At 39.0% G+C, this 25,622-nt stretch overlaps 1 protein-coding gene across 1 annotated transcript in view; it reads right to left on the bottom strand.

The window, feature by feature from the left end:
- The window catches only part of igsf3 (immunoglobulin superfamily, member 3), a 90,983-nt gene that overhangs the window by 3,366 nt on the left and 61,995 nt on the right, over nt 1–25,622 (bottom strand). The window contains exons 5-8 of the mRNA XM_028435440.1: nt 24,747–25,154; nt 22,149–22,580; nt 3,535–3,945; nt 106–552 (exon numbers count right to left, since the gene is read on the bottom strand). Coding sequence (XP_028291241.1) covers nt 106–552; nt 3,535–3,945; nt 22,149–22,580; nt 24,747–25,154 — 1,698 coding nt within the window. The remainder of the gene's footprint in view (nt 1–105; nt 553–3,534; nt 3,946–22,148; nt 22,581–24,746; nt 25,155–25,622) is intronic.

The raw sequence follows: 25,622 nt of genomic DNA, 5'->3' as shown, positions 1-25,622 counted from the left end.
TTAGATCCTGGGTTATCACTCAAAGTATGTTTTGGAGTATTTGGTTGAAAAGGTTTGGTTTGGCTGCTTTCAAAATTATTCAAGGATTTTATCATCCAAACGTACCTCTCTGTAGAACGCTGACATAAATGAATCCCGAATTGTTGGTGGCCAGGCGGTACCAGGCGTTGCGGGGGTTAAGAAGCCATTCTTCTACATGACAGTAATAGCGCCCTGCATCAGTGGGCCGGGCCCCTTGGATGGTGAGGCTGTACTGGTCAGATGTTGTTCTGTCAAACTGTAAGCGGGAACTGGGACCAGCCTCCTCTCTGGGGCTGCAGTTTCCATTTCCAAACACGGCGTCGTGGCCGATAGAGAAGACACACTCGCGTTCTCTGCCTTCCTCTCCCGGCTGGTCCTCGTTCTCCTCGTCCTCAGGACGCTCCACGTACCAGGACACAGAGAAGCGGGAGTCTTTGGATGACTGCGACGGAATGCTGCAGCCCAGTCGGATCGAGCTCGACTCCTCCACCGTCACGTTTGATTCGGTTTCCTCTACCTGCAGTCGCACCTCTGCAGAGAAACAGGATGTAAAAGGGAGAAAAGTTAATGCGCTTTAAATTACGGGTAATTTTCTAATCGCTATGAGAGGTGACTGAAGGTTACACAAACAGACGGCTTTAAAAAATAAATTCCCTATTTAACTTTAAAAACAACATTTGGCCAATTAGACGATAGATTGGCATTTTAATTACTCCCACTTTCATTATGTTGGCAAAAAAATAACAGAGCAAGTCATTAATTACTGAAACTAAAGGAGTAAAACAAATGGACTAATGGAGAGATGTATTGATTGTCATGTTACAATCAAAATAATAGAATTTTTCATATTATTGATGAATAAAATGGCACTTCATTGCATTGCCCTAAAACATCAGCTCGGATCATGGATTAAATAGAAATGTCAGGCACTCATTCTCCATGGATTAGAAACTGGTCATGTTAGTTTCAATGCTCAAAATGGTGGCAGCCCAAAATATGAAGACATTAAAAATTAAAACACTGCCCAGAAAACCCTGAGAACAGGGCATCGAACTTCTGAAATGACCAAACAAAAACCACGAAAACAAATAAATCCAACATTATTGCCGAAGGCAGTTGCCAGTTGTTCAGCTTCCCAGCAGGGTTTCATCCCACCCTGAGGGCAGCGTGTGTGTGTGTGTGTCTGTGTATATCTGTGTGTGTGCGTGTGTGTGTGTGCATGTGTGTGCGTGTGCGCGTGTGTGTGTGTGTGTGAGAGTGAGAGATACTATGACCCAGTTCCAATGCAGCTCCACAACAGTGGCAGTAAAGCTTTGGCTTGCTTCAGCTCTTCTTGGACACAGTTGGGAATTGTCCTCGTGTTAACCACGAGGTAAGCAGGAAGTAAGTTAGAGGTCGGATACATCATTGTCAATGAACAGATTTCTAAAGTAAATCCAAGGGTGACAACAATCCTTTAGCACCGGGGCTGATTTGAGCAAAAAAAATTGTAACATGGTTACTTATAAATGAGCCACAGTGTTTTCATTGCTAAAGTATATATTACTTTACTCATTCATTTATTTATTTTTTACAGTTTGCCAATAATTGTAAATAAACAAAACATTGTGGGTGCAAAATTAACCAGGAAATGTTGTATACAACATTTTGCATTTGTAAGAAAAGGCTAAATCACATCATTCTAAATTATTGTGTGCGATTTATAAAGTGGCGCTCACTTAAAAGTGCGCTACTAAAACTTTGTCCAAAAACTAACACAGATAATAATGCATTGATATTTACAATCTAGCCAAGCCGTAAACAGGATATGTATTGTTTAAATGTCAGGAAAAAGTGACCAAATTAGGATTTAGACCTGATTGTGTCTTTACATAAATGGATAGTTTAGACAATCTTTATTCTGTGAGGAAAATGTTTTAAAGTAGAGATTGTTTATCTATGAAATGTAATCATTTACTGTACTAGTACAGTGCCTGTTGGAAGTATGTATTCATATAGTGGGAGCTTAAGTACAGTTGTCAATTATGTGCAAATGAGTATGTGTTTAAAGGTTGGATGTACAAAGAGGTGTACTGTACATACTCTGTACTCTGTAGTGGTATAAAGGGGTATATTTGCGGGTGCAAAGTAAAATAGCGTGTGCAATTTCCTTGGTTTAATTCTATGGGACATGCGCATGATAAATTGATAAAAAAAAAGTTTGCACCAAAGTTTGCTGGACTTAAGCAAATGATAATAAAGGTCCCGGAGCATCCCCTGTCCTTAGACCCTCCTTCGGCAAGAAAAAACAAAAAAAACCCAGTGGGAAAATCAATTACACAAACACGTCATGTACAGCCAAGGTGCCATCGTAGGTTATAAACACGTGGTGAAAATATCCACGCTTATAATGCCGTGTGCGCGGAGAAATGTGCATGTTTCGCTGTTCGCTTTGAGCACAGCCGCCCGCTAATAACTTCCGGGTCCCGTCCGTCCGGTCTAACTCGCGGTGAAACTAAAACGAAAATAAATGTTTCAAAATCACCAAATAAGTCCAAAATAATGGATGCACACACTCAACCTGAGTACAAGCAGTCAAAAAAGTGTCAGGTCGAACAGACACCGCGTCGGGGAGAAATTCTCTCCACACAAGCACACACAGAACTTCCTTGATTTATAGAGCGATGTCATAATCAATCACTTTCATTATGTGAAGTAATTTGTGATGTTTCACCGCTGCAGTTGTTTTTATTATCGTTGTTGCTAAGGTGGGTATTTATTACAGCTGTTATTGTTTCTGCTGTGATTGTTTTCTTTTCTTTTTATCATCCTTTGTATATAATTGATATTATTGCTGTGGTTGTTGCCGTTTGTTTATCTTCATGTCGTAAAAAACTCATTTAAAAAAAGAAAGAAATGTAAATATTAGACCGTAGTCTAATATCTGTGTTACGATATTCTTCACTGTATGTGCTAGAATGCATTTGGCTGGAATGGACATGAGTTAACCACGTTATGCTGAGAGATACTGATAGCAAGGAGGGTCACAGGACTTTGCTTCATTCTGCTAATTGTCAAACTGAAGGATACATATGTACAATTTGTGTTACATCTATTTATTGTTGATTTGTCGTTGTATAGTGATTATAACATTAGTATTCCATGTTTTGTTTTTATTGTTTTGATGTTGATTCTGTTGTGAAGTATGAGACAAAGAATAAAAGGAGGAAAAAAAAAATAGTCGTGCAGCAGCAGAAACTACACTATTGCATTGAGTTTTCCTATTTGAATACAGGACGAAAGGATTTTGGTTGTGTGTCAGCTGGCGTGACTTCAGTCCACACTTCCCACTGGTGTAAGGTCATTAGAGTGTGACGGCCATCAGGTTGAACTGTATGTGGTGGAGGGAGGCACAGTGTGGGCAAAAGCAATTCATTGGATGAATTAGGTTAGCGATGTTCAACCTGTGAAAGGCATGACAACATGTGTGGCTAAAGGGGCAGCTTGGGCATCACTGGAGGGAGAATTTCTCACCTGGTTGTCTGACCAAGACCTGCGTGAACCCTGAAGACTCCCGGGAGAGGCGGTACCAAGCTCCATCTGGGTCACTCAGCCACTCCTCCACCAGGCAGTAGTACGTCCCAGAATCACTGCTTTCCGCCCGGTTCAGAGTCAGCACGTAGAGCCGCGGGGACAGCCTCTCAGCCTGGACCCTCCTCCTCAGCCTCTCCTCGTCTGCGTAGGCTCCGTACTCAAAAGCCCCCGAGCGTTCAATCCTCAGAAGGAGCTCGTCGGCTTCTGACCCAGCTGCTCGTCTCACGTACCACAGCACGGCATGCTGGGAATCTGGGCTGGTCTGGGAAGTGATGGAGCAGTTGATCCTTACGCGACTGTCCTCCAGATACTTTCTGGACTGGTTGTTTTTCTGTACTTTAAGCTTGCTCTCTGCAAAAAAAAAAATAAAGGAGAAATGGGTTAAGAACAGATGTTTTTGTATTGCACACATACATAAGAAATGCACTTTGAGCTACTGTACATTCTGTGTTTATTGCTTATTGAAATAGGATCCCCATTAGTCTTCACCTGCTGAAGACTATTCTTCCTGGGGTCCCAACAAATATCACAAGAAAATTAAAACATTGTCCTTCAAAAAATAAAAATAAAACAAGTTAAATCTTTCACCGATTAAACATCATCTAAAACAGAACATTATTCAACATCCTAACAGCATGTCATACTACCATCAAATCTGCATTCATACAAATTCATCCGTTTACAAAAGGATGAATATAATTTCCTTTCTAATTATAGAATTTTTGCAATTATTAGATGAATGCTTGTATGAAAAGTATGAAAAGTGCTCATTATGAATATGGATTTAATACATTTCACATCTGTATTAGTTGCTGTACATCTTTGTTGTAAAACAGCCATTTTAAAACAGAAAGACCTCAATACTACTGTACGGATTTCATTTTTATTCTGAATTAAAGAGGAATTAAAGTTAATATATACGTGAGTGTCTCCAGCCATAACTTCATACTGGTGCATTGCTTTTTCCCTATTTATTCATTTCAATACATGAAAACATAATAGTTATCACAAACACATTTGGCCATCCATGAAAAAGCTACTTAACCTCCCACTTTTCTATAGCAATACATACTTCCTACTGGCACTGCACAATTAGTAGTAATAATAATAATAATATAAAACATTAATAATAATAATGATAATAATAAATGGAATACAATAAAAAAAAAAGAGTTCAACACTTTTCTAGGGAGGCATTCTGATAGTAGTAAGGTGTTGCCCTAACAGGCAGGCTAGAACAGATGTTTCTATTAGGATTGGGGAATTATGAAAGCAGGTGACAGGTACATAACACAACTCCTTTTTTTTGCTACACACAATCTCTTGTTCGATTTATTTCTGGTGGCAGCAGGGCAGAAAAAGATAGTGAGGCGTAGGAGGAAGAAGCAGGAGACAAAAAGATGGAAAGATGAGGGGAAGAGGGAAGGGGAAGGAAGTGCCAACAAATCAAATCCGAGGGGGACGGGACATGTTGTTGTTATCAAAGTACATTTGTAAGGTTGGATCCATAACAACCCAAAAGATAAGGGCGAACGGGGGGGGGGGGGGGGGGGGGGGTAGTAACGGATATTATTAGCAAAGGTACAAGACAAAAGCAGGCCAGGAGGTCCTGTCAAGCTGTCAGAGCGAATACAAACTAGGGATCATTTATAAAGTCAAGCGCGGAAGGAAGAAAGCAGGAGGAGAAGAGGGAAGAGACGATGAGATAGGTGTAACTGAGATGTCACCAAGGAAGCATGGCTGCCCCGAGTGCTGTGACAGGATTGGTTACAGTGACATCGGTTGCGGGATAGGATTAGCTGCAGGTACATCAGGTGTGACCGCCACCAGAGCCCTCCTGTCAAATGCTTGGGGGAGGATTAAATCAGTGCCAAGCATGTGAAAACACACACAAAAGCTCACAGAGCCAACGTCATGCAGCAGAGGATGTAGCACAACACTGCAATAAACGGCAAAAAAAAAAGATAAATCTTCCATTTATCTTAAGCAAAACATTTGAGTGCAATGTACTATTGTCTGCAGGGATTTACATTTGAAATAACATGACGAGATATGAAAACTCACTCCAGTTCAATCAAACTCAAATTATTATACATCACTATATGTATACAGAGGTGAAAGAACCGATTACAAGAACTCACGTTACTGTAATTTAGTTGCTTTTATGGGTACATGTACTTTTTTTAGTATATTTCTAAATCAGTAATTTTACTTGTACTAAAGGACCTTTTACAAGAAGTAAAGTCATTTGTTTCATTTCAGCACCAAACCGTTACTGAGTAAATTATCATTTTTTTTTTGTTTTAAAACGATCAACAGACATTGTGAAACTACATAAAATGAAATGACCAGACAGCATTCACAGCCGACCAATCAGAATAAACATAAAATAGCATTGAATGGAGGTTATTTCCCTCAGTTTTAGAGTTCATAAAAGTATCTATACTTTAAGCCTCAGAATTTATTTTTTTTGGTGTTTTTTTTATACAGATGCCTTTGTGGAAAATAGATTCAGTTCTAATTGTGCCAGATTTTGTTTCTATATGAGGTGTTTACTGTATGCAAGGCAACCATGGCTCGATGGATTCTCAAGAATAAATGTGGGGGATGGAAGTAACTAGTAACTTTTATTTTGAGTACTATTTAATTGAACTACTTTTTACACATACTTAAGTATTTTATGTATGACTTACTTGTACTTGTGAACAATTTCAATCAAGTAACAGCACTTCTACTTCAGTAGATTATATCAGTACTCTTTACACCTCTGTATATATATATATATATATATATATATATATATTTAAATTCTGGTCCATTAAGTGAAACTATTTAATACCTTTAACTCCACACTAAAAAGAAAAAAGAAAGAAAAGAAAGCGCAGATGTTTGTCATTATGACGCTAACCAATCTAAATTATGTGTCTGGTGTAAGATTTATGCGTAGCGTTTTTTACGGGGCTAGACGTGGCTGCTCAGCTACTTAATTGCAGGCAAGGTGTGTGTTATAATCCACAGAACATAAAAGGCCTAGCATTCCAATGTAGGATTTGCTTTGTGGGAGCAGATGCAAACATCCTCAAAATAGGATAAAAGTCTTCCTCTTAAGCACACCTCGATTGTGTCATTTCCGATCTGTCACTGTCCATATATCTATGAATGTGCCTGTGTTCTCCAGCTTTAGGAGCAAGTGATGTCGCTGTTTGCGAGCTGAACCTGTTCTGAAGAGTGGAAATCTTTTCTTCCTCCCGAAAAGAAGAGAGTAGAGGAACTATTTTTGATTCAAAGAACTGACAACTGCCATATATTCAGCAGCAACAGAGGTGATTTGCGTGAAGACGAGAAGTGAATAAAAATACGGATTGAGACGTATACACAATGAACCTCATATTTCAGGTGACAGAATAAACACCTAAGACACCCGAGGGCACCTGGCATCTCTGGATTGTAACATGAGGCCCCTGGGTTATAAATTATGAGCAAAAAAACAACTAAATTATGTTTAAAAACAGTCTGAAATAACATACTGACACTAAATCCCACAACAGTTTTCCCCCTTCTTTTTCTTTAAAGTTTAAGTAAATTTGTATTAAGGAACATTTACAAAATGTTTGTTTTGGAGGAAAAAAAAAAGGAACCAGTGCAAAAGTTGTGAACGACATTTCAGAGTGAGCCAGTGAGTGCATTGAGCTCATAATCTAAGGACAATGTGTTATAAACAGTGTATATCAGTCCACTCAAGGACTGCAGACTGTGCAACAGTTACAATAGGCAACTAATTAAAACCTTTCCACTGGAAAGAAAACAGGATAAAAATGACGTCAAGCGCATCACTGTGTTGTCTGGCAGAGAAAAACAGGAAGTCACAGGAAGAATGAAGTGAAAAGAGTAGCTGCGTTTCCACGACCCTTGGAAATGCGGAAAATCTAAATAGCGCAATAAAAACTGATAATGGAAACACCTGAATATAGAAAAAAAGCACTCAAATATTGCTCAAAGGTGTTTACGCTTTCACGAGGACAAATTTCAGGCCATTCGATATTAAAATTCATTAGTGCCACATTAGACATGAAACAACAAAAGGAATACGTAGAGTTATAAGGAGGTTCTGAGCATTCATCTTCCTGAGGCAAAGTCTCGCGGGATGAGATTTCACGGGAGTTACGAGGCTCCAGCCCAACACAACGTTCAAGGGGCAATTATACTTTGTCAACATTTAGAAACATAACTTTTTATTTTGCGAAATCTGTAATGGAAACCCAGCTAATTTCTTAAAGGAACTTTTTTTTAGTTTCTTCTATTGGACGCTGAATCCCACAACGCAATGCGTGAAGCTTTTTCAAAATGTAATTTACAAGCCATTTGTTTATTGTGGAGTAGGACTGAGCGGTATACCTGTTCATACCGAATACCGGTATATATTTTCGTTATGATATAAATTTTTAATTATACCGCTGTACCGGTGTATTTGATTACACAAATTTCGGAATGCTACGCTGCGCCGCGTTTCAGACCGGACCCTTTTTAACGTTGCACTTCTAAATAGGAAGGTAAACAGTAGCGCTCTGGTGTTAGCTACTGTGTAAATCGTATGTGTAAATGATAAGAAAGACACAATTGAAAGCTCTGAAGCTGCATGTGAGCATGTATGTGCCTGCGTGCACATGCCTTTGCTACCGGAGAACAACACTCACGGACACGTAGGCACGGTTAGCTTAGCATGTCGAGGCAGTAATACGCAAAAAAAGAGAGTAAAAAATCGCAATTTGTAATTCCTATAACGCGGAAATAAGTCCTGGTGTAGCTGCAAACAAAACGCGACCTTATTCACCATAAGAAACCACCACACCACTGAGTATGAAGCGTTTAAAGCTAGAAATCAAGCTAATGCTAAAGCTAAGCTAAGCTAGAGTATCATAAGTCAATCTGCTGCAGAAATTCCTCTCTCAACCAGATGAAAATGTTGTGAATACCTGATTATGCATGAAAAAAAATAAATTTAGAATTTAGAAAAATACAGTGATATACATTTTTGGTCATACCGCCCAGCCCTATTGTGTAGTGAAATACTAACTTTTAAGCTGCAATTTCTACTTTTCTACTTCTAAATCCCTATTAGAGGAGAACAACTGAGAGCAACTTTTGGATAACATACAGGTACATTTTAATAAATGTGAGTTTTAGTGGTTAAGCAGCTTTAAAGCCAATTTTATCCCTTGGTTTGGATTAGAAATAGCGGAACTTGATGTATCTACTCAACAAACAATCTATTATTTAGGTCTCTCTCTAGAACCACAAACATTGAGTGTTGAAAGCGTCCAATTCCCGCACTTCCTTGCACACCAATGCCAATGCTATAACTGACTAACCAGCCTGCCTAAGGTCTTAGCCATCTGTTTAAAACTAGCATCCTATCCACAAATTGGCATGCATGCTTTAAGAGACTCCCTTTATCTGCATTATACATTGAGTGTACTTGTTTGTAGTTGCATTCACAAAATGCTCAACTAAAAGCATCAAACCATCATTATACTGTCGAGCTGCATTTTGTGCTAACATTCCTAATTAGTCATCATCATTACCTCTGGGCCCACTAGACGTGGAAGGAAGTCTGGCGATGGTCCCATATGGAATCACTGCAGCGCTCCATGGAAGTTTGGCAATTGTTTTTTTTTTTTTTTGTAGCACAATCAAAAAACACGCACTTCCCTTTTTTTTTTTTTGAGGCAGTGTGATGGATCAAAAGGTCCAAAGATGCTAAGAAAAAAGGTCAGCTCCCAATTTCAGTTTTAATTTACACCAAATTTTTGGTGTCAATTAAAACTGAAATTGGGAGCTAACCACGCAGTTGTGCGGACCTTTTTTTCTAAGCTTCAATCGTTTTTTTTTTGCCATTTTTTTTGCAGGTGAATTACCTCTGAACTTGGTGAAGTGGAACCATGCAGGATTAGATTGGCACTAGACAAAGCACTTTTCAGCTATTCCCATCTGAAGTTTAAACTGGCAGCTAGAAATGAAAATGGTTGAACATATCGTTGCACATTTGTGGTTTCATACAGCTACAGAGAGCATCCTGAGCCTTGCTAGATTATTCTTACCATAGATTCAAGCAGCAAGAAATTGTCTTAAAAACTACTTTTAATGCAGCCAAATCATCTTCCCAATAGAGGACTTCACACAGCCAACGGCCATATATTTGAACACATCTTTGACACATGTCTATTCCCTCAGAGGGAGGAGCATTTATTTTTCAGCTACAGTATTGCCATCTAATCAGATTCAGCTGCTGACACAGGATCTGACAGGCTGAAACCTCAACACAACGTGCATACTATATGCAGTGTTTTATTTATTTATTGACACGGTGAAATACCCCACAGACCAAACTCAGCTAAAGCTATAATATATGTATATGTATTTCCCGAATGGTGAATGAAGCCTTGTGATATTTTGTGCCAATACCTATTTTAAGTATCATCACATACTCTCTCAGTGTGTGTTCCTTTAATAAGACTCAAGGGTTCATCCATAAAAGTTAAACAAATCCATAATTGGAAATGCTTGTTTACATAGCTCTGTGTTATTTCATGCGTCATTCAAAGTGTCAGTCATGTGAGAACGACTTGCATTTCAAACGTACGAGCTCTCAACTCCAACTATCTGTATTATAGTAATTCAAACAATCATATTCCTTTTAATTTCAGCCTTAGCTTTGATGTGGACAGTGTTACGGTTTTTTCTATGTAATTTTAAGAGCAATAAAGGGTCTGAGATTGACTGGATGTGTGGGCGCTGATTGTAACGTTGCACATGCTAAAATAAACAGCAACATTTTGAAACATTTAGCAACAAACCAGGTTTAAATAATGTACGTGGGTTAGGGTTAGTTTTTTTTTAATGTTAATTTTGAACAGATTTACAGCAATATTTGTGAAATTTGTCATATTGACTTTTCTCTGTCATTGTTAAATCTAAATGTTAAATATTAAACCTAAATGTAAAATATTAAATCCATCCATTTTCTGACCCGCTTGTTCCTGTTTTTAGGGTTATGCGGTAAATCTAAATCTCAATGTTAATTCTAAAACTTAAATCTTAAATCTAAATCTAAATGTTAAATCTAAATGTTAAATATTAAACCACAATGTTGAATTTAAAGCTATCCATTTTGCTGTAATTAGGGTCACGGGGTAAATCTAAATCTCAATGTTAAATCTAAAACGTAAATCCAAATCTAAATGTTGAATGTTAAATCTAAATGATAAATATTAAATCTAAATGTTAACTCTAGATCCATCAATTTTCTGACCCACTTGTTCCTATTTTAGGTTAACGGGGAAAATCCAAATCCAAATGTTAAATTTAAATGTTAAATATTAAATCTCAATGTTAAATCGAAATCCATTCATTTTCTGACCCACTTGTTCCTATTTTAGGGTCACGGGGTAAATCTATATCTAAATGTTAAATTTAAATGTTAAATATTAAATCTAAATGTTAAGTATAACGCCATCCATTTTCTGACCCGCTGGTTCCTGTTTTAAGAGTTACAAGGTAAATCTAAATTTCAATGTTAAATCTAAAATGCAAAGCTTAAATCTAAATGTAAATATTGAATGTTAAATCGAAATGTGAAATATTTAAAACGTAACTCTTAAATCTAAATGTTAAATATTTAAAACGTAACTCTTAAATCTAAATCTAAATGTTGAATATTTAAAACATAACTCTTAAATCTAAATCTAAATGTTAAATATTTAAAACGTAACTCTTAAATCTAAATCTAAATGTTGAATGTTAAATGTAAATCCAACCATTTTCTGACCCGCTTGTTCCTACTTTCAGGGTCACGGGGTAAATCTAAATCTAGTTGTTAAATCTAAAACCTAAATCTTAAATATAAATGTTAAATGTTGAATCTAAATGCTAAAACTAAATCTAAATGTTAATTTGGTAAACTAAATATCACAGGTTAAACTAAATATTTAGCCAATATGCAAATTCACCGGAAGTACCAAAATAAAAGCTTATTGATGTTTTTTAAATGTGGTTTGTTGCTAAATGTTGCAAAAAGTTGCTATTTATTTTAGCATGCACTTTACAATCGCGCCTCATAGATGTGGATATAATAGTTTTGATGATATCCTAGTAATAGAAATGAAATTAATATAAAAAATATGTAGATTATAGCTAACTGCTAACATTGAGTAAAAATCTTATTATAGTGCTTTTTACAAAGGCCTGGTGGAACGGAGATCAATGGGTGCCCCAGAAACGCTGCAGCACTTGCTTCAGATGTTTACTGGGCACCATTACAGAACAGGCAAACTCACACAAATCCACACAGCCCACTCACTAATTGGCTCATTGAACTACCGACTCACCCCTTTTCCATGTGTGGCTAATTTGTCTGGTTTAATAGCTACAGCGAGTCACACAACTGAGACAAAGCTGTCTTCATTCCTGTTTATCAGCCGAGGTGAGTAAACCAAAGCTTAAAAACAGTAGCACAACAACAAGGAGAGGAAAGTGGCCCCAAAACACCAAAATCCAATTTGCGTCCAGGGAGAGGAGAAACATACAGCCTAGTATCAGAGCACACTAACCACTGCTTTCACTCCCATACACAATCCAAGCTTGTGCAACTAAATTTCAAGATTACTTCAGAGCAGCTACAAATCTGCCGGCCCAATGTTCAAAAGAACAGCGTACAGCTGGAGATTGTAAATCAAAGACTATTATCCTTTATTCTTTGTCCAGAAGGGGAATTCAATTCATTTTCCTTTTGTATTCTGAGCTCCTGCTTCAGGTGAAGCATTTTTTTTTTTTTTTTCACACAGACATTTCATTCAACTCTCATATCCTGTGGCTCACGGGCCTGTTTGTGACCAATCAATAAATGTCTCCTTCATCCTGAGTTACCATGATCTTACTCACTCCAGTCTAATCAACCTGATGCTGCATGAATATTCAACAGTTGAACCTGTGGGTTTATAAATAATAATGAGGCCTAAATGAAGATGACGGCTGAGTTTCATCGGTAACAGCAAAAATGTAACATTTTCTGTTACAATTACTAAAGAGATAGAGACATAACAATAGGGATGAATATTAATAATTAAAAGTGGACATAAGGACAGGCACAGAATGGTATTTTTTTCTTCTCACTAACAGGGTGAGAGACAAGGTGGAGTGAGGGTGCAGAGCGAGAAAGTCTTGAGAAGATGAGAGAGATGTAAAAGACAGAAAAGTGAGAACATGCTCTCGGGGGGATTTGGAAAGCAGCAGGCAGTCTCTCCAGCTGCACTCCAGAGGACTTATAGTTTTAATGGCTGCTTACTCCGCCTTTAGCATTAGCACAGCCCGGGGCTCATCCATATTCAGAACACCAAACATAGGCAGGAACCAGGGCTGTAGATGCACCCTTGATCCCCTGCAGGACTGCTCACTTCGGCCAGCGGATACTTCTTCTTCTTCTTCTTCTTCACGCACAAACACCCAAATCAGAATGCTGCACATCCAATGCCAGGACCTCTGTCACTGGGGGCAAAGATCAGTCAGAGGCGGTGAGGGCTGCTGCTCCTCTGACTGAGAAGTGGCTGCTCGGCAGAACCGGGAGCTTAATTTCTATGCTAATGGTTGTGATGCATCTATGATCCCATTGTGTCAGTAATATATTACCACTTCTCATCCTTCCTGTAGTTCCCCCTTTAATATCATTAGAGATAATTGTGATCTCAGCATAATCTCATGCTTTTAGCACACTCATTGAATGACTAAGGGTGGAAGAAAAAAATCGATTCGGCGATATATCGCGATATTTCACCGTGCGATTATTGAATTAATCCAAAAAATAATTAAAAAAAATAAAAAACATTTAATTGTGCAAACATATGCATAGCACAGAAATGCCCGGTTACCAGGTGTCAGTGAACCACATAAGACCTTGTTAAACTACCTTGAGTGGACTTTTTTTTTTTTTTCATAAAACATCTTGGGCTACTTTTTTTTTTAATTTATTTAAGAATTTAAATACTTTAAGAATCTGTTTGAAAAATGTAATTTGACAGTTTGATGAACTTACTAGTTGTTTTTATATTTGAACTGGACTACAGTTAGTTATCATTTACTTGTTTTCACAAGTTAAAAAAAAATAATAAATTGCATTTTATACCGTTTTGTACTTGTAAAGGTGAAATTTGTAATCATTGATAGGGGTGTCCCAATCTGATATTGTTATCGGCCCGATATCAGCCAGAAAACGAATATCGGATTTTGTCAGACTACATCTAAAAAGCTCTGATATTTTAGTGAAAACTATGCATGGATCACATTGTTTTGGGCTCAGTCAGAGAAACTGGAGCTGTGAACTCTTAAGTTTGAGCAGTGGACAATATTGCGTTGTTGTTTTGTCCCCAATTTGTTCCCACCATTTACTGATAGTAAAAAATAACTGAAGTGAACTTGAATTGTTTGCACTTTAAAATGTTTTATTGGATTTATTTATGTTGTTTAATCAGGGTCTTGTAATTTATTTTGTATTGATTTTATTTAATTGTAGAATACTATAGATATTATGTTGAAGGTTAAAATGTAGGTAACCACTTGGTTAATAATACATGGTTAGGATTTTTCCTCATACCTACTGTTGCTGACTATTGTTTTCTGTTTGAGTAACATCACCTGATCACTAAAAAATAAGTAATATAAGTATGTATGGTTCGTGCTGGTATCGTATCGATTCTACGATGGTATCGGTCAACACCCAAGGCTGCAATATCGACATCGTATCGGAAGTGAAAAAGTTGTATCGGGACATCCCTAATTATTGATATCGTAATATATATCGCAATGTATATCATTGTGTTTAGTATCGAGATATATCGTATCGTGGCAAATCGTGAATTGTATCGTATCGTCAGATTCATGGCAATGCACACCCCTATGAATTAGGGCTGAACGATTTTGGGAAATAATCTAATTGCGATTTTTTTACCTCAATATTGCGATTGCGATTATTTTTTCAAGGGCCACTTGTCATGTATTTTTCAGTGAACACAAGCAAAAAATCCATCTGTTTCATAATAAACAATGAGTTATTTAAACTTAAATAGATAAATATAGAATATAAATTTGAAAGCACAGATTACAACAATAAAGCAAACAAATCTGTGGCTTTACCTCTTCAACATATCTAACTAACTTCACGTGTAAAAACGTGGACTACACTTCTTAAACACTCTGAACTTAACAGGACAATACAAGGCAGAACAAGAAAAAAATTAAAAATTAATAAAAATTGCAGCCTTTGCGATTAGAAAATCGCGTTTTATGATATTGCGTTCAGCCTTACTAGGAATGACCATACATGTTGTCTTTCATTTCCTTTCGCTTGTCGTAAAAAAACACTGAAAACTGAAAACTTTCCCTTGTCCTGCCCGTCTGAAAGAATGCCTTTATCAGGAAAGACGGCAGAAACATGGCAGCACACGCACATAGGGGAAGAGATTCATGCTAACAGCTGAGGGAAGTGAATGAGCCACGGGAAGCTGGCACGGAGGAGGAGGAACATATCAGATGGAGATATGCGTGTGTGTGTGACGGCCATTGTGCGTTTGAAAAGGAGGGTCTGTTGACCAGCATTACACAGATGATGCTCATTAAATCCTAGAAAACAGTGGTCATTCAGTGAGTGCAGCCTGGAGAGACACTTTCCGTGTGTGTGTGTGTGTGTGCGTGTGTGCACATCCAGGATGCAGCACTGCTGAGCCGTTTCCTTCTTGACGCTACTATTAGCCACTGATTTACATGGGGAGCAGCAGCACTGGATCTCGCTCCAAGTTATGACTTCAATTACAGCAGCAGCAGGACACACAAGCGCTGGTGTACACGCATGAATGCACACGCACACGCACACGCACACACACACACACACACACACACACACACACACACACACACACACACACACACACACACAGGTGCTTAAGATGGAGAAACCCAACACAAAGAATCTCATTGTGTCTGCAGATTGGGTGGAACAGGGCAACAAGACCAGAGTGTATTGCTTTGGACAGAGAAGAGAATGTGTGAGTGCGCGCCAGGGTTGGAGCCAATTATAATTGTAATCACGTAATTATTAATTAAATAAAATTATGACATGCTGTAATTGTAATTGTGTTTGAAAGAATCTGTTGCTGTGGTAATCATAATGAAGTTGTAATTGAGTTCAGATAATTGACTTTTGTAATTGTCATGGAAATTCTATAAAAACTGTCAGTGCCAAGGCATTAATATGTAAATATTTTACCCTAAAGTCTAGTTCAAATATGATGAGCACACTTAAACTGGGGTGAAAAAATGCAGTACGACATGACAAATTAGAAATATGTTTAAAAAAAACACCCAAATATGGGGAGGTAAGGCTATAATAAGGCATACAAATGAAAAAAATTTTTTTTTTCTGAGATAAGTTATCACAAGAATTTAAAAACTACTTAAATATGATGAGCACGCTTAAACTGGGGTGAAAATACAGTAAGGCATGAAAAATGACACCCAGATTTCGAAGGCAAGGCAAAAAATAAAAAATAGAATTGTTTTTTTTTTTTTTAACCTTGTCTGCACATGCTGTTGAAGGTCAACACTACATGAAGTGCAATCTTTTTACGACCTCAGTCCATGTTTTCTTATTGCAATTAAAGACCTAGACGTAATATATAAAAACATAAAAATGTCTTATGAGGTTGTTTATTTCAGGTTCAGTAATTGTGATTAATTGTAGTTTAACTTTAGTAATTGAGAACACAATTGTAATTGACTTTCAGCCAAGGGGAAAAATATCTGTAATTTTAATTGTCGCTGGAAAAAATGTCACCTTTTATCGTAGTTGAGTTGTAAATGAACATGAATAATTGAAGACCTAATTGTAATTGCAAAATGTAATTGACCCTAACCCTGGTGCATGTGCAAGTATGTGTGAGTTAGTGCTGAGCGGTATGCACCAAAATTCATATTGCAATATTTTTTCTCAAAATGGTAATGCAGAATATTTTTAACTCGATAAAGTCTTACCAGAAAGATAATTGTAGGTTACATTTGCTGATGCTAAGTGCCTCACAGCCACAATTATTAACAAACAGCTGCACAATATGTGCCACTTTGGGCTTTTTCTCCACTAAGGGACAGCACGTGTGAGTGAGTTCTGTAGAGTGGCTTGTCTAGGGAAAAGTCTGGGTTAGGACGCACTGAGAAATCCATCTAACTGTGCTTTTCATGCTGTTTTGAGAAGTAGAGAGCTTTAATTTTCTATCTAGTCAAAATAGAAATATTGATATATCTTGAAACTCGATATATTACCTAGGCCTAGTGAGTGTGTGTGTGTGTGTGTGTGTGTGTGTGTGAGAGAGGGTAAAAGGACGTGTTGAAAAAAATAAAAACTTGACTTTAATTAAATATATAGCTATAGGCGATATTGTAATTTTCTATATCATCAAAATAGAAATCTCAATATGTCTAGAAACTTGATATATTGCTCAGGTCTAGTGTGTGTGTGTGTGTGTGTGTGTGTGTGTGCGCAAGAGTACACGTGTTACGAGCACACGGGATTAATCCAGAAGAATTTATGATATTCATTTCTGTTTCACTGCATCTCTGGAGGCCTTCCAATCTATCTTAAACTGTGACAGACCACCTACAAGTTCAAACTGATTATGCGCTTATACAGTTTACAAAAACAAGCCGACAGGTACACACTACAGCTTTAAAGAAAAAAAAACAAATCTGATGCACACAATCCTGCCTCAGGTGAGCACGTAGGACTTCCAAACTACATCCACCGGAGCTCAAAAAAAAAAAACAAAAAAAAAAACGAGGGCACGAGAAAGATTTACAACCCTATCGCCCAAAATACCACTGCGATAAAGCAACTATTGAGTGCAAACAAGAACAGCTGGCAGCGCCTTATTATTCATGGAACACTGACGAAAGTGAAGAAGCTATTTGAAGAAAAAAATGTAAATATAATCGAGAGAATCATGAGGAGGAGGAGGGGAGGAGGAGGAGGGGAGGAGGGAATTATAAAAAATTGAAAATTCACAGGCGTGAGAAAGAAGCCGGGGGCGTGTGTGGAGGGAACCATGTACCTAAGTGAGAGTGAAGGGGAAAGAAGGCACTGGAGCCTTACGGAAAGAGCACAAAATATTATATATTAAAAAAAAAAAGACCCGAGCTTGATAGCCTGGGCTCTAATGAAGATGGACGGTTAATAACCCTGCCCAGATGAGCAGAAATCTCCAATCACAGCAATGATGGCAACACCATTAATAAAAGCAGAGAGGGAGCTACATCAGTAAGGAGAATAGGGAGCACACCCATATTAAAGCCCATAATAAATGAGAAGACATTAATGAGAGCACACAACGCCGGACAAGAAAGGAGGAGGAGGAGGAGGAATACATTCTCTGGCTCAAAGCTCGAGTCGACAGCTAAAAAAACGTAAAAGGACAAAACGAGTAAGCAGGGGAAGACCCACATTTGTGCATCGTGAGGTCTGATAATATGGGGAAAAGGTAACCAGGCGAGCGTAGGTGGGTGAGAAAGAAAGAGGAAAGTCTCTAAGTGGGCCACCCCCCCCTCCCTTCATCATTGCCATTTCCAGTCTGGCTCAGCCAATAACCAAACTGTCTTAATATTCTTCTCCTGCAACACATAAATGTGCACGTGCGCCATTGAATGATGATAGAAATGTATTGATCTCCCTAAACTATCATTAATCTGAACTCCAGTTCCATTAGGAAAGATTCCGTGTAATTAGTTTTCCATGTTTTCGCCGTGTGCACGAGTCAGAGTTATGAGAGGATGATATTAGATTGTGTTACTGGGTCTTCCCTGGTGATGTGCCATGCATAACATGTGTTCTCGATTATTGCATTTCAGAGAGACAAAGAGAAAACTCAATCAAAAGAAATCTAATACTGCTGCAGCTATACTGGGGATGTACGTAGTGTGTTTATGGTATTTTACGTTTGTGAGGATAGACTTTGCAGCGAGGGCGAGTATTGAATTATGTTGCTTTAGAAGATAATTACACTTTTGATCTGGTAAGTAACCCCCCTGGTGTGTGCACACAGTGAATGAATGCGTAGGATTAATGCCATTTGTGCGTCTGTTTGTAACCTACAGTGAACAAATTTAAACCAACTGCTGTGCAGACTTGCCCTCATAATGAACATTAATCATTGGATGTGTGTCCATGTGCAGATGCAGTGAATCCAGTTGTTCTGACCTGTGGGACTAACACACATGCTACGCTAATGCAATCTGAAGCAGGAAGTAAGGTCGGGCTGGGCCACAGGCACACACTGGACTTATGAGACATTACAGTGACACTTTGGTCAGGTTTTATCCACTTCCAACACATTGCTATTCTGCTTGTTTGCTGTTTAAAGATGTGAGGGTGTTTTTCTGAGGCTGCTTTTCCATTTGTGCATTCAAAATCTTCGCACAGCAACTTAATGAGGAGCGTCGTTTTGCATTTGAAATCCGTCTTATGTTAGACCAGGGATGGGAGAATAAAGAATAATGACCAATCTGACCGTTAATACAGTGAAAAAGAAAGGGTTTTGTCATTTTGAGTTTTTGGATTTATTTCTATCTATTTTCTTGTCATTATGGGGAATTTTTGTTGTCATTTTGTGTGTTTTGTTATTATTTTTGTGTTATTGTTGTCATTTTGTGTATTTTCTGTAATTTTATAAACTTGTGTGCATTCATGGAGTCATTATCTGAATTTTTGTTGTTGAATTGGTGAATTTTTCGGTCATTTTGTGTAATTTTGTTGACACTGCTCTCTTATTTTTACTGGACTTTTGTGTACTTTCTTTCTACTGTGTTTATGTTGTATTGACAATAAACAACCCTTAACCTTGAATTTCTTAGTCTTCAGAGTCATGTTGAATATGTTTTTGTTTTTTGTAAGTCAGTTTGTGTGTTTAAGTGGTTGTTTTGTGTGTCTTTTTGTGTATTTCTGTGTCTTTTGTGCTGTTCTTCTGTGTGTTGTTGACTTTTGTGTATTATATTGGCCTTTATGTGACTTCCAACTTCGTGAATTAAAATGTAGTTTTGGGGGCTGCATAAAAGTAGCCCCCGGGCTGCCAGTTGCCCAAATATGTTAAGCCATTCATCAGCCTTCTGAATACCAGATAGGGGTAAAATGGACTATATGAGCCCTCAGAAGCAGCACAGCTAATGTAGTAGCTCTGTTTGTGGCTGTCAAGGGGTGAGAAAGGATTCTGTATAGATGCAAAGTAAGCATATAAAAAAGGCTCTGAGAAGCACAAAACGAGGGATTGGGGCAGTCATGCAATAAGTTCGACATAGGCATAAGAATGTATGTGGATTGCACACATAATGCTGGGAAGGCAGCTCATATACAGAAGGTACATCTAGAAGAAGGATTTTCAGTCCCTCAATAATGTATCTGGTCAGATGCTGTATTTTCTAACACCTGATTACACACAATCCCTTTTATCCTACATCTTTTACAGAGCGCATGCATGGAGTGGGTAAAAGCAAGAACAGTAGGAGAAGCTTGGGTATAAATCTTCATTTTAAATCAAGGTCTGACCACACAACCAATAAATAAACCCAAAAACCCACACACACATAAAAAGGAGACGAGGGGAAGAGACAGAGGTCGTTCTTAGAACTTGGTGACATAAAGGAATTACTCATTGACACTCTCCTGTGAGATAGTGCCCTTACACACACACACACACAATGATCACGCCGTTATGGTTACTGATTGGATTTCAGTCACCAACTGATCAAAGTGTCACAGTTACGAATGGCATTGCCCAGGTAACTGATAACTTTGTCATGGAGACACACGCAAAAGAAGTCGTCAGCTTGTTGTTGCAGAACTCCTGAGTGTGTGAATTCTAGATTTTTCACTCAAGGAATATAAAGTAAAGCTTGGTAATTCAGCATGATAAGTTGGTTTTCAAATAACTTGTGAAGGGACTTGGGATGGTGCGTGTTCTGCATGAATGGGTAAGGTCAGGCCACAGTGTGTGTGTGTTTACATCTACCCATAACATCTTCTGCTTTCACATGCGCGTATATGAATCGATATTAGCATCGAACAGGGTACTATCTATATAGTGCATGTAACTATGTTCCACTGACTCACTTTGAAAGTGTTATTGATCATTAAAGCGCTCAAAGGACTTCAATAAACTGTCTTATTTATCCTCCCCTTGAGTAGGGAAGATGGAAACGCTGCAGACAGACAGCTGGCCTTTCAATATGCTCAAATACCAATAGTTTTGAGTTGAAACCCACTTTTAACAAATTGTGTCAGATTATTTTTGCACATGTACAGGTGTGTGTTTGTGTGTGAAGACCAATGAGGGCAGTTCAGACAGTTTAATGCCTCCGCTGAGACAGGTTCAAGGACAGATCGCTCTCGCTCTCCTTAGCACGCTCTCACTCTCCATCAACCCCTGCCTTTCTCTCTTCGGCTACTTTCACTCGGTTTTCCCTTCCTGTGGGATATTTAGCAATCCATTCACTGCGCTCCATTAGGAGACTCCACCCTGCTTTAGTCTCTTATACAACACGTACCAACTCATAGACACAAACCAATTAGCAGCTAAAGCAGAGACGAACAGCAATTAGAGCAGGCAGAAATCCTCTTTGCTCTAGTGAATTGGTCCTGTGTGTGTGTGATTGCATGTGTGCAGGGGTGGACTGGCCATCGGGCAAACCAGGCATCATCCCGGTGGGCCGTTGACCTAAAGTGGGCCGGTCCAGTCCGGTCCGCTACGTTTTTTTTTTTTTTTTTTTTTTTTTTTACAAGCGAGTGGAGGCAGACATGGTAATGGGTGGCCAAAAATTGTCCAAAAGTGGCAAAAATGTGGCAAGAAAAGAGTGTAAAGTGACTATAATGGGCCGAAAGCAGTCACAAATGGCCAAAAAATGACCAAATAAAGAAGAACTAAGTAATATGTAATGGTAAATGGTAGCTTAATCGGGCAAATTGTGGCAAACAATAGTGAAAGGGCAAAAATGTGGAACAAAAAAAGACAAAATGTAGGAAAAAAAGGAAACAAGTGGTATTTATTGGGCAAAAGTTAGCTCATTGGGATGAAAAGTGGCAAAACATAAATAAATGACAAAAAATGTATTACATTTTCAAAAATAACTTGTGTACAATGTACAAAAAACGAAAAAGAGGTATTTATTGGCAAAAGTTAACTTAAGTCTGAAAAAATGGGACAAGGGAAGTTGCAAAATGATCAAAGGAAAAAGATAAAAAGCAGTTAAAAAGTTTCCCCCTTTTAAGGTTTTCTGGGAGAATAATAATTAAAATGAAGACATAAAAAGCCACATGTTGAGTATTACAGACTTAATAACGGCTTCTACGTGGTGTCGCTGATCTAGACACAAAATGTCAGATCTGAATTTTTGTCTGCGACACAATCTGCTTGTGTGCTGCTGCGTCTTGTCTAATCAGGTGTGTGGTTGACTGGCAATCTGCCAAGTCATTTTACCTGGTTGTAGGACACTGATGCCGAGCAGGTTGGAAGTGCGATTGGCGACTCGGCTCCAGCTGTTGTCGTAGTTTTTCCTCCACAGGATAGCCGTGCACTGGTATTTGCCCGCCTCGCGACGTCCAGCTCTGGTCACCGACAGTCGGAAGTTTGTGTTGGAGTGGGAGCGGTCCACTGTGGTTCGGGTTCCCAGCCCCAGCAGCTGCTCCCCCCACTGTAGCGTGCCCTCTCGTGTAAAAGTCACCAGGTCTTTAAAGCCACCCTGCTCGTCATCGTCATCTTCAGCTTCGGTGCCAGCGGGCATGAAGCGCCAGGTGACAGACGTAGGTACACGGGCGTTATGACGGGGCTTGACCAAGCAGAGCAGATCAAAGGAGTCTCCAAACGTTATGGACGGTGTACGTGATGAGGCCGACACCATGAAGGAAGACTCTGAATGGAGGAAAAGTAAACATGTATAGGTTAAGGGAAGAAAAAAAAAACATGCAATGAGGTAAAATCAATTTGTAAAGCTGTAGCAATCATTGTGGGAATTCAACCTCATTCCTTTTCATCAACTCAAAGGAAAAATGTGTGCTGCTGGAACAAACACACACAGGAATGATATACATATTCTAAGGTAGATGGACCTTTGCTATTACTATTTTCCTGCATCAATGATGGTCTAAATGTCTCCTTTGCTGTGCTGTTGCTGTATAAGTGAATGTTTTAAGCTTTTGCAAAGCCTAAATTGTACCTTAAAAAAAACGAGTGGTACTGGACCAATGAGAACCCAAGGGAGAAATTCCCTGGAAGCGCCAATGTTCGATCTAAGTAAGCCCAGTTCTTTGCCAAGTCTAAATGATCCTCATTAAGCTAAAAAACACTTACCCAGCTCCATATGTTAGTGCCAAGACACACCTAGAGTGGAATGCAAGGGAGTCAAAGAAATAGGCAACACAAATGTATCTTATTATCTGAGGTTATTTAGCAGTTGGGACTTTTCTAAGGTGTTTCATTGAATGTGGAAGATCACTTTTGAAAATTAAGCTTTTGGTTATCATTAAAAAAGGAGGGAGATGGTTATTGCGATGAATAAAGTCTGATATTTGCGAGGCTGAAAAATCCATCTTAAGAAATTGCGGATTCTTCATGTCCATGTTTGTGTCAACGGGCCCCATGTCCCCCCCCCCCCCCCCCTTTGCCCGCCGCTCGTCCTCTGACAGCCATCATCCTCAATGTCCTTCAGGGTGTGTAATCAATGGCTACTATCTGTTCAGACTTGGATATGCTGGGACAGCTGCCTGAGGCCGTAATTCTTGAACAGACAATAACTCTCTCCTCTCACTTATCTTGTATCTTGCTGTACCCCCACTTCCATCCATCTATTTTCTTCACTGTGTGTCTGCCTCAGAGAAATCCACGCCAAATGGAGAAAGCTTGTTTCACTCCCTTATGAACGTCTACCATGCATTGGCATGTGTGTGTATATCTAGGCTCACCCATCTACTGATAATTGCTTGGGCAGACAACGAAAGTGCTCTGTAAACACCTCAAATGAAAACTCGACTGAACTTCTCGTCTTCGCCATGGCAACAAATACACACCATTCCCAGAGGACATCACCCTTCCATTCCCTTCAGGCCTTTAACGCACGCAAACAGATTTGAATAAGGAGGTTAGCTACTAAATTGAGGCTGTGTGGCCATTACTGCAGTCTTTAGAGGACAGGTCAATGTGAAACAATGAGGAGTTTTTTGGTTTCTTTGTAAAGATGTGAGGATGTGAACCGAAAGAAGCAAAGCACTGTTGGACACTTAATTCAGATAAACAAGGGCCAGCACAAAATTCAAGAGAAAGTAAACGCAACAGTGCACATTTTGGTAAGTTTTCTTGATCAAGAATCATGCCGAAAAATAAGACTCATTGTCAAGGAGTGAAACCGCAAGAAGATGAGCAACTTTGGACTTCTTTTACTTCATTTGAATAATGCATCCCTTGTTCCTCAAACTAATGTTTTTGTTGTTGGCAAACTTAACAAATGACCACTTAAAAACTGACATCTCCTCTCAGCAGCACTGCTGCGTGCTGCTGCAGGGAGCTAATCCGTTAGTTGTGTGTGTTTGTGTGTGTGTGCTCCTGGCCTGCCAGCTCTCAGCGGCTCCGCTCCACTTGCTTTTTCATCCTGTACTGAGGATGTTCAGCTTAACTCAGCGATGACAGAGGAGAACCACAGACCTCGGAACACATTGCTGCTACATTTCCATTCTAATGATTCTGGCTAAGTCATAAGATCGTGCGTGTGAGTGAGTATGCATCGTTTATCAAAGGTGTCATGGAAGTGCTGCTGCTGACATTGGGGCAGGTGGTGGCTTTTTGGTTTGTTTTATAGGTCTTTCCTCTGAGCAGTGCATAAATAAATCATGGTAGCTACGTTTTAGTGTGTAGACTTTATTTCAAGCTCCTAATCACAGTTAAGTAAATCATAAAACATATTCCTCTTTGGTGCAGCTTGCAGATGTTGCAGAAATGCTTTACGTGTCAGATTCTAATTACTTTAGGGGCTTGAACACTCTGAAAGCAGGTTGTACTGAGGGATAATAAAAAACAACAACATACCAACTGTTTTGATGGTGACTGTCTTCGACGCTGACTTTTCTTCCATCTTTGCCCAGGATAGTTCTGGTTCAGTGCCATTCTGATGCCACTCCGTGGCTACACATTGGTACTCGCCCTCATCTCCAGGTAAGGAATTGTACAGCGAGAGAGAGAAAGTGTCCATTTGCAATTTTTCCACCCGTATTTCTCCATAACTGGATCGCTCTCTGTAGAATGGGCTGTGCCTCACTGTCCCATCCCGATCAACAGACGCCACTTCCTGAGTCATTTCAGCTGCGTCTTTGTCTGTCCACTGCCAGACAACAGATACGGGCCCTGTAGCGGACTGGACTGAGCAAATGAGCTGGATCGCGTTACCCTCGAGGACTTCTGAGGCATTACTGGCTAGTGTCACTGTGATGTTGCTCTCTGGGTTGGAAAAGAAATACATAGAAAGAAAAACAGTTAATACCAACAGGACTGACATTCACGTTTCCATTTGATACATTTTGTTTATCGTGCTCAAATGTTCATCACTTAAATGAGTAATGAGGTTTGCCTCAGCATTTCTTAAACCAGTACTATTGTAAAGCAGAATGATGGTCTAGTGGTATAGGACTTCTGCCTCTAAGCAAAAGAAGACCTAATTTTAACACATAGTCAGTTCTCCTGGCACCCATTTGTGTGAAATTTGCATGTTTTCCGCATATATAGGTTTTTAGGCCGGGCTACCGGTCTCAAAACACCACTCACTTTGTTGTTGTTGTTCTTGTTGTTGTTGTGTACACTCGTTAAAATCGCTACTACTCTGTTCTTTGTGAACGGATCGGGCTGGAATTTGGTAGGTATAATTTATGGATGTGTACACATCGAAGCTCGGAGCCCGATTTTCGGCTC

The sequence above is a fragment of the Gouania willdenowi genome, chromosome 21, assembly GCF_900634775.1.
Source record: "Gouania willdenowi chromosome 21, fGouWil2.1, whole genome shotgun sequence".
Taxonomy (NCBI): Eukaryota; Metazoa; Chordata; class Actinopteri; order Blenniiformes; family Gobiesocidae; genus Gouania; species Gouania willdenowi.
The sequence above is the reverse complement of the archived record's forward strand: the minus strand, read 5'-3'. Positions and strand labels throughout refer to the sequence as shown.